The sequence below is a fragment of the Heptranchias perlo genome, chromosome 28 (genome assembly GCF_035084215.1).
Source record: "Heptranchias perlo isolate sHepPer1 chromosome 28, sHepPer1.hap1, whole genome shotgun sequence".
NCBI classification, from domain to species: domain Eukaryota; kingdom Metazoa; phylum Chordata; class Chondrichthyes; order Hexanchiformes; family Hexanchidae; genus Heptranchias; species Heptranchias perlo.
Genome location: NC_090352.1, coordinates 13,154,455 through 13,162,658, shown reverse-complemented (window position 1 = coordinate 13,162,658; position 8,204 = coordinate 13,154,455). Strand labels below are relative to the sequence as shown.

Sequence of the window (8,204 nt, the reverse complement as noted above, 5' to 3'; positions counted from 1 at the left end):
CCCAGTGATAATTTCCCCTCTTTGCTTGCGTGGAAATGACTGCCCGCTGTTCACAGCTGCACATCCGCAGCTGTAGAACTTAAATCCTATAGAGACAGGCCTGTAGTTGAGTTGGAGTCTCCACTTCCTTGTTACTGGGTTTTGTTGGATTACTTTCAGGTTATAAAAGTACTCAAATTCAGGGTGAGGAAGTATCATCCTGACTTGTCCAGTGCTGCAAATGACATCCTCTACTGATCATGTGCAGAGCAGATGCCAGTCGGAGACACACAGAACATGGAGCAGTGCTGGTGCCAGCCAGAGACACACAGAACATGGAGCAGTGCTGGTGCCAGCCAGAGACACACAGAACATGGAGCAGTGCTGGTGCCAGCCAGAGACACACAGAACATGGAGCAGTGCTGGTGCCAGTCAGAGACACACAGAACATGGAGCAGTGCTGGTGCCAGCCAGAGACACACAGAACATGGAGCAGTGCTGGTGCCAGTCAGAGACACACAGAACATGGAGCAGTGCTGGTGCTAATCAGAGACACACAGAACATGGAGCAGTGCTGGTGCCAGCCAGAGACACACAGAACATGGAGCAGTGCTGGTGCTAATCAGAGACACACAGAACATGGAGCAGTGCTGGTGCCAGCCAGAGACACACAGAACATGGAGCAGTGCTGGTGCCAGCCAGAGACACACAGAACATGGAGCAGTGCTGGTGCCAGTCAGAGACACACAGAACATGGAGCAGTGCTGGTGCCAGCCGGAGACACACAGAACATGGAGCAGTGCTGGTGCCAGCCAGAGACACACAGAACATGGAGCAGTGCTGGTGCCAGCCGGAGACACACAGAACATGGAGCAGTGCTGGTGCCAGTCAGAGACACACATAACAGAGCCCCCATGGTATCATATCCCAGCAGTGTGCCCAGCCTCATAGAACCAAAGCAAAAAAAGTGTGGAGTCTCACCACCCCCAAAGCGATTAAACTAAATTGGACTAGAAACAAATTTGGTGGTGACCAGCGCATGTGTGTCCAGCACCATACAAATTCTCTCCCAATTTCTGGCACACTATGAACACACTCATTAGAAGATAATAAAAATCAGATTCTCACATGATAAACACAAGTTAAATGAGAAGCAGGCCAGTAGACTGACTGCAAAGTAATGGCATAGGATGCACAGCACACACCCCAGAGTGCTATGCCCTAGGAGACCCAACGGGTAGATGGTGAACCACCAACATATTAAGTAAATAAGGTTTATTTTTAATTTTTATACCTCCTTCTAATGATCCCATCAGGAATGTATACAGGTGCATCTGCATTAAATATATACAATTCACAGCAATGGCTTCTACACTCACTCAAGGCATCAGAATCAAGTTATGTACAGCGTCCTAGATAACTTAATGCAATATACATTGTTGAGAAAGACAAAATTTAACGCAATTGTATTAATAGTATTTTAAAATCAGAGCTACAGCTCTGTTCCACTGAAATATAACACCAGGTGTCCCTGGATCCTTACTCACTGCATATAAGCAGCTCTACTTATCTCGTCTGAGATAATATATTTTAAGCATTGAATAGTTTATATACTTAGAAGGTATACATCCAAGTACTATAGCTTGCAGAAAATAAATTGAGAGGTGCCTGCCACATAACTAATAATGTTGGTGGCAATGCAAGTGGTTTATCCTCTGCAAACTATTGCTCATTGACACATACTGTATTTATACAATAATTGTATTTAACAGACTTTATCAGTGATAGTTTTGCATATGGACATAAAGCCTGTTAACACCAGCATTTAACTATGGTGGGAATTAAACAGTGATGGTACATTCCACTATCGTGTTCATGATTTGTGAATCAGCTGTTCCCAAAATGCATTTTACAGTATGCAAAACTATAACTGAAAAAGTGCCAGTGCATAGGAAACGCACTCTACTTTGACCCTATGCTATCGTATAAAATAACTGCACTCCTGTAGGAAGGCGAGGTATTATTTTACACCAGAGAGTCCAAGCAATTTAAATGTGTACGCTGGAATGGTCCTAATATGGAGTCGAGGACCACATATAAAGGGTAAATCCATGTTTCCATTAAACTGCATATATTTCACATTGTTGACACTCACGGATCTTGGTTCAGATTTAGGATTTATCCACCAGTCCGGCAACAGCATCAAGGATAGCCATTTTCAAACCACCAGGCCTACAAAATTCAAACAGGTAAATCAGAAAAAAATATACATGCAAAGAATGTACTGCCAGAAAGGGTGCTGGAAGCAGATTCAATCGTAAATTTCAAAAGGGAATTGGAAAAATTTGCAGGACTATGGGGAAAGAGCAGAGGAGTGCGACCAATTGGATAGTTCTTTCAAAGAGCTGGCACGGGAACGATGGGCCGAATAACCTTTCTATGCTTTACAATTCAATAAAACTGATTTTCTTGGGCTTTGTGGGTTGGATAGCGATGGCTTTGGGTGTGGTGGGGGGGCTACGTGTAACACAGACTGCAGTTTGGGCACTCCTGATAACATTTATTATATTGAAAAACATCATATTCCTCTGTAGGTTTGCCTCACTGCTCCCAACCACACTCTCTAAGGTTGGGAAAGCAGTTACCTCACTCTCCACAGGGCAACCTATCTGAAAACTTGAAAAATAAATCTAGTGCAGGAAAGAAAAGCTGGATGGATCAGAGTGGAATTTGGTGCATAAACCCAGTGGCTAGATCAGAGTGGAATACAGCGTTAGAATCCAGTGAATGGATCAGGGTGGGATTTTATGCTGAATTCTCCTGCTGGCTTTACCATTTTACTGGCCAAAAATGCCCTGCCCTTGAAAGGATGTATCCCTCTCCTTCCCACCCTACCCCCCAATATCACTCAGCTGGCAGGTGGACTTGCACCACTCTACTACTAATGCTGTTCTGTAAAGGTCGAGATTTACTTTCCACTGCCCCTCCCTCCCCCCACCACTGACCCCAATTTGCTTCCCTCCTCTCCTGAATTACATAGAACTACAGCACAGAAACAGGGCATTCGGTCCAACTGATCTATGCCGGCGTCTATGCTCCAACTCTTGTTGGGATACGATTCCACAAGGACTTGCAGCCCTCTGACCTTCATCCTTCATATTTGAGCCCAGAGTGAGCTTTGGGAGCTATTCAACTGTGAAGTGTATCATAGTCTTTATCCACAAAGCCATCGGGGGCACTGTTTGTAATTCTAATTATTTATCAAATACTAAAATTCCAAATTCTGTCCTCTTTAAGACAGAACAGAATTTGGACCAGTCTAGGAATATACATTATAAATCTGTCCTTTACTACAATCAGTTTGTCACCAGACAGTCCAAACGCCAATGTCTTATCACATTCTCTAACATAAGCCCGATGCTATTAATGTTACTATTGGGATGTGTCTGACAATACTGTAGTGATATAGACTCATAAATGTCACACTTCAGTTAAGGGGTTGAAGTCTACTTCAGGATAGACCGATACTATTACCAACAGACAGGACAACACAGCATCTTACTCTTACAGCACGTGACTGCAGCCACTGGCTGTACAAGAGTGCAGTGTATCGGGACTGCAGAATGTGGGAATGTGTGGACAGTGAGACAGTCCCAGACAACCACACCTGTGGGAAATGCCTCAAGTTACTCTGGCTCAGTGTTGTTGAGCTGGAACGCAAGTTAGAGACACTCCCGACACATAAAGGAAGGGGAGGAATATCTGGATAGTTTACTCCAGAACACAGTCACAACACGTAGAACTACAGGTACAGGGAGAGGAGTGTGTGGCTGACAGTCAGCAGGGTAGGGGGAACCTAGTAGAGGCAGGGAAGGATGAATCACAGAATCAGGTCCTGTCCTACAGGTACGACATACGCTACCTGTGAGGATAACCAAAAACCATGTTGCAAAAACAATGCGGCTATAATGGGTGATTTAAACTTTCACATAGACTGGGAGTAGCAGAACAGCTCAAGTCGTGAAAGCAGCAAATTTCTAGAATGTATTTGGGACAGTTTTCTGGAACAATATGTTTTAGAACCAATAAGGAAACAGGTTATACTAGATTTAATAATGAGTAATGAGCCAGAATTAGTTAACAATCTGATGGTAAGGCAATATCTTGCGAACAGTGTCCATAATACGATCGAAATTGATATTAAATTTGAGGAGGAGAAGGGAGAGTCACAAACCAAGATTTTAAACTGTAAACAGGTACAAAAAGTAATCAAAAAGGCTATTGGATTGTTGGCCTTTATCTCTAGAGGACTGGAATACAAAAGTGAGGAAGTTTTGCTTCAATTGTATAGAGCCTCGGTCAGACCCCATCTGGAGTACTGCCTTCAGTTCTGGGCACTGAACCTCAGGAAAGATATATTGGCTTTGGACAAAGTACAGTGCAGATTCACTGGAATTATACCAGTTTTAAAGGGTTAAATTGAGGGCAGGTTTCATAAAAATGGTTTGTATTCCCTTGAGTTTAGAAGGTAGAAGGGTGATCTAATTGCGGTGTTTAAAATAACAAAAGGATTTGATGGGGTAGGTACTGAGAAACTACTTCCTCTGGTGGGAAATCCAAAACAATGGGGCATTACCTTAAAATTAGAGCGAGGCCATTTAGGAAAATTAGGAAGCACTTTTTCACACAAAGGGTAGTGGAAATCTGGAACTCTTTTCCCCAAAAGGCTATGGATGTTGGGTCAATTGAAATTTTCAAGACTGAGATTGATAATTTTTTTTAAGGTAAGGCTATCAAGGGATATGGAACAAGCACAGGTAAATGGAATTGAGGTACAGATCAGCCATGATCTGATTGAGTGGCAGAACTGGCTCGAGGGGCTGAATGGATTACTCCTGCTGCAATGAAATGATTGCACAAAAGTCGAACACTGCACCACAACCATTACTTATACTTGTTTGTCAATATCTCATTCTTTAATGGCTCGAGCAGCACTCAAGTCCTAGAATTGAAGCTTCAAGTGCTTCCGCAGCTGGTAAAATGTAGGGATGTACTCAGTTACACATTTTCATGCTGTAGTCCCAATTACTGTTTAACAAGCAACAACTTGCATTTGGAATTCTCTACCCCAGAGGGATGTGGATGCTGAGTCGTTGAGTATATTCAAGTCTGAGATCAATAGATTTTTGGACTCTCGGGGAATCAAGGGATATGGGGATCGGGCAGGAAAGTGGAGTTGAGGTAGAAGATCAGCCCTGATCTGATTGAATGGTGGAGCAGGCTCAAGGGGCCATATGGCCTACTCCTGCTCCTATTTCTTATTTATGTAATGCCTTTAACGTAGTAAAACGTCCCAAGGCTCTTCACAGGAGCGTTATCAAATAAAATTTGACACCGGGCCACATAAGGAGATATTAGGACAGGTGACCAAAAGCTTAGTCAAAGAGGTAGGTTTTAGGAAGCGTCTTAAAGGAGGAGATATATAGAGAGGCGGAGAGGTTTAGGGAGGGCACACCACAGCTTAGGGCCTAGGCAGCTGAAGGCAATGGTGGAGCAATAAAAACCGGGGATGCGCAAGAGGCCAGAATTGGAGAAGCACAGAGATCTCGGAGAGTTGTAAGGCTGGAGAAGGTCACAGAGATAGGGAGGGGCGAGGCCACGGAGGGATTTGAAAACAAGGATGAGAATTCTAAAATTGAGCCGTTGCCTGACTGGGTGCCAATGTAAGTCAGCGAGCACAGGGGTGATGGGTGAATGAGACTTGGAGTGAGAGTTAGGGTACGGGCAGCAGTCTGTAGAGGTAGAGGCTAACAAACTGCATGTACACCACAAATGTAACATTGGTAAAGCTGTAGTGCAAATCCAGAATCATGGCCCGACCTGAATCTGGAGAGAAGTGGAAGAGAAGTCCTGGGGAAATGAGTTTTGCTCTGGGTCTGACTCCGGATTGTCACCATAACTTTACCAATACTAAAGAGTGAACTGCTTTGCACTGATGTTACAGGTGCAGTGTAAATGCAACCTAAGCCCATATATATTAGCACCATCTGGTGTGAAACAATTCTAGTTTTAAAAATCATTTTACAAACCAATAATACCTACTGTCATCAGGTATTTTCAATCTAGAGCCTGAGTTCAGCAAGCATGCAAAACAGACAAGACTAAAACTGACTCTTTAATGTGTTACTAATCACAGAGCCTGAAACAAGAGGGGAAGTCCTATAAAGAAAAATAGGAAATGCTGGAAATACACAGCATGTCAGTTAATGTCTGTAAAGAGTAAAAACAGGTTATGAAGTTCTGAACCCTACCTTTTCTCTTTACAGATACTGACTGACTAGCTCCATATTTCCAGCATTTTCTATTTTTATTTCAGATCTCCAGCATTTGCAGTTTTTCTTCTTTATTTTACATTGATTGCAGCAGTAAAACTTCCTAACGGCAGATAATACTGGAAGGCCGTAATTATAGGAATGTGGCAGCTACTGCAACTGTGGGTGGATTTTACAAACTATGACTTCTATAATGTGCCCACTTCTGTTTGACCACATTGTCCTGAGTGTCAAAATAGTAACAGGTATACGTAAAGTTACAATGAAATTCAAGTATTAGAAAGTTCCTTTAGGGAGCCTCACAATTCATTTATTTGTTTTCGATGTTGAACAACAGGAGAAACCCTGCAATAAGCATGACAGTCACTGCCGCCTCCACCAGCTTGTTAAGATGCCATTTTCCTGCCAGAGTTTCCTTGCTTTTGCGAACCTGCAACTTTCTCTCGCGCAGGATCTGCTCCTTCTCCAGTTGCTCCCTGTAGTGAGCCTTGTAGAACTCATCAAAATTGAACTTCAATTTCCCAGAGTCGAATTTATCTGGTGAGCTCTTGGCCTGCGATTGTCTTGGCGTTGAGCCTTGGGCTTTTTCCAAAGGCCTTTTCCCCATATGCAAATCTCCTGCCGTCAGAATCCCTCGGTCATACTTCTTCCTCAGAATCACACTGCCCAGCACGGAATATGCCTCGTTGATCTGGGTGAACCTCAATGCTGCCTCCTCACTGCCTGCATTTTTGTCCGGATGGTAAATAAGCGATTGCTTATAGTAAGCGGATTTGATCTGACTCTGGGTGGCATTGGGAGGGATTTTCAAAATATCATAGTACACCGTATTGCTCCCTCGTGGAAGTGGGACAGCATTACTCCCATTGGAATACCTCTTGCCATCTTTAAAGTGGCCATACATTCTGCACTGATGCAGTGCTTTGATGACAGAATAGTGGTGATGCCAGTATCCGTTACCATCCTGGGGTGATGCACAGGCATTTGTGAGGATTAACCGTTTAAAAGTCCTGAAGCTCCAAAGCCCATGTTGGCATTTGTCATTCATCCTCTGAGAGAACAAAGAGTGATAGGACCTGCAACTCCCATGGTTGGCAAAACCTTTGGCGATGTATGCGTTATTGTCACCGAGCGCCCTAGCCCCAAAGAAGCTGTCACCATTTGATGGAAATTTCGTGCTCCCAACCGTCTCGCTGGGCTTCACCGATGGGTATCCTTTGCCAAGTGGAACATTTACAGATACTTGCTGGGTGCAGTATAAGTGCAGCACAGCAAGGGCCTGTGAGAGGCGTTGCACTGCCCGGCCCCCAATCAATGCTGACCCCCACCTGGGGTTGTCTCGGGGGGTAAATGGCGCCTGCCACGGGTCAGCAATTGCTCCTCCTTGGGCGCTCAGCTCCACTGCCACAGGGAGAGGAGGAGGAGGCGCGCTCCCGCTCCCGCCCCCGCGCGTCCCCGCTCGCTCCTGCTGGCAGTTGGTTTCCAAACGGCCGCCCGGCTCCTGCCGAACTTCAGCTTCCACGGGGCCTAGGTTATTCCCCGGATACCAGTCGTGTCTGAGGCCGCCACCAACGATGACTTTCCTTGCCCAGTCCCCCGTATCCCGGCCCTGGTGTGTCCTCAGACATCGACCGGCAAACGCCAGCGCCATCTTCCCAGTCCGCCACCCGGGAGGCGGGGCCTGACCCTGACTGACGGCCGCATCAACCAATCACACATCAAAGCTGTGCGATCGCTTTACAGATTCAACCTATGACAGGGCAGGTTTCGTGCAGGTCCCGCCCATATTGCCTGATTGACAGCTCAGCCTCCCATTCCATACACGATTGGGAATCAGGTGAAGTGGACACAGAGCAATGGCCAAGTTTGATTGTTCCAGTTAATTGCTCATTC

The 8,204-nt window shown here is 45.1% G+C and overlaps 1 protein-coding gene across 2 annotated transcripts; it reads right to left on the bottom strand.

Annotated features, from left to right (window-relative positions):
• Positions 1-1,239: 1,239 nt before the first annotated feature.
• LOC137344855 (uncharacterized) lies at positions 1,240-7,976 on the bottom strand. 2 transcript variants are annotated; one of them, XM_068008064.1, is made up of 2 exons: positions 6,615-7,976; positions 1,240-2,211 (listed from the first exon to the last, which is right to left on the bottom strand). In XM_068008064.1, exon 1 carries the CDS (start codon positions 7,960-7,962, stop codon positions 6,622-6,624), a length of 1,341 nt encoding a protein of 446 aa, XP_067864165.1. In that variant the 5' UTR covers positions 7,963-7,976; the 3' UTR covers positions 1,240-2,211; positions 6,615-6,621. The 2 variants fall into 2 exon arrangements, with proteins under 2 accessions (XP_067864165.1, XP_067864166.1); XM_068008065.1 differs by having other exon boundaries at positions 6,742-7,976.
• Between the last annotated feature and the right edge of the window lie 228 nt (positions 7,977-8,204).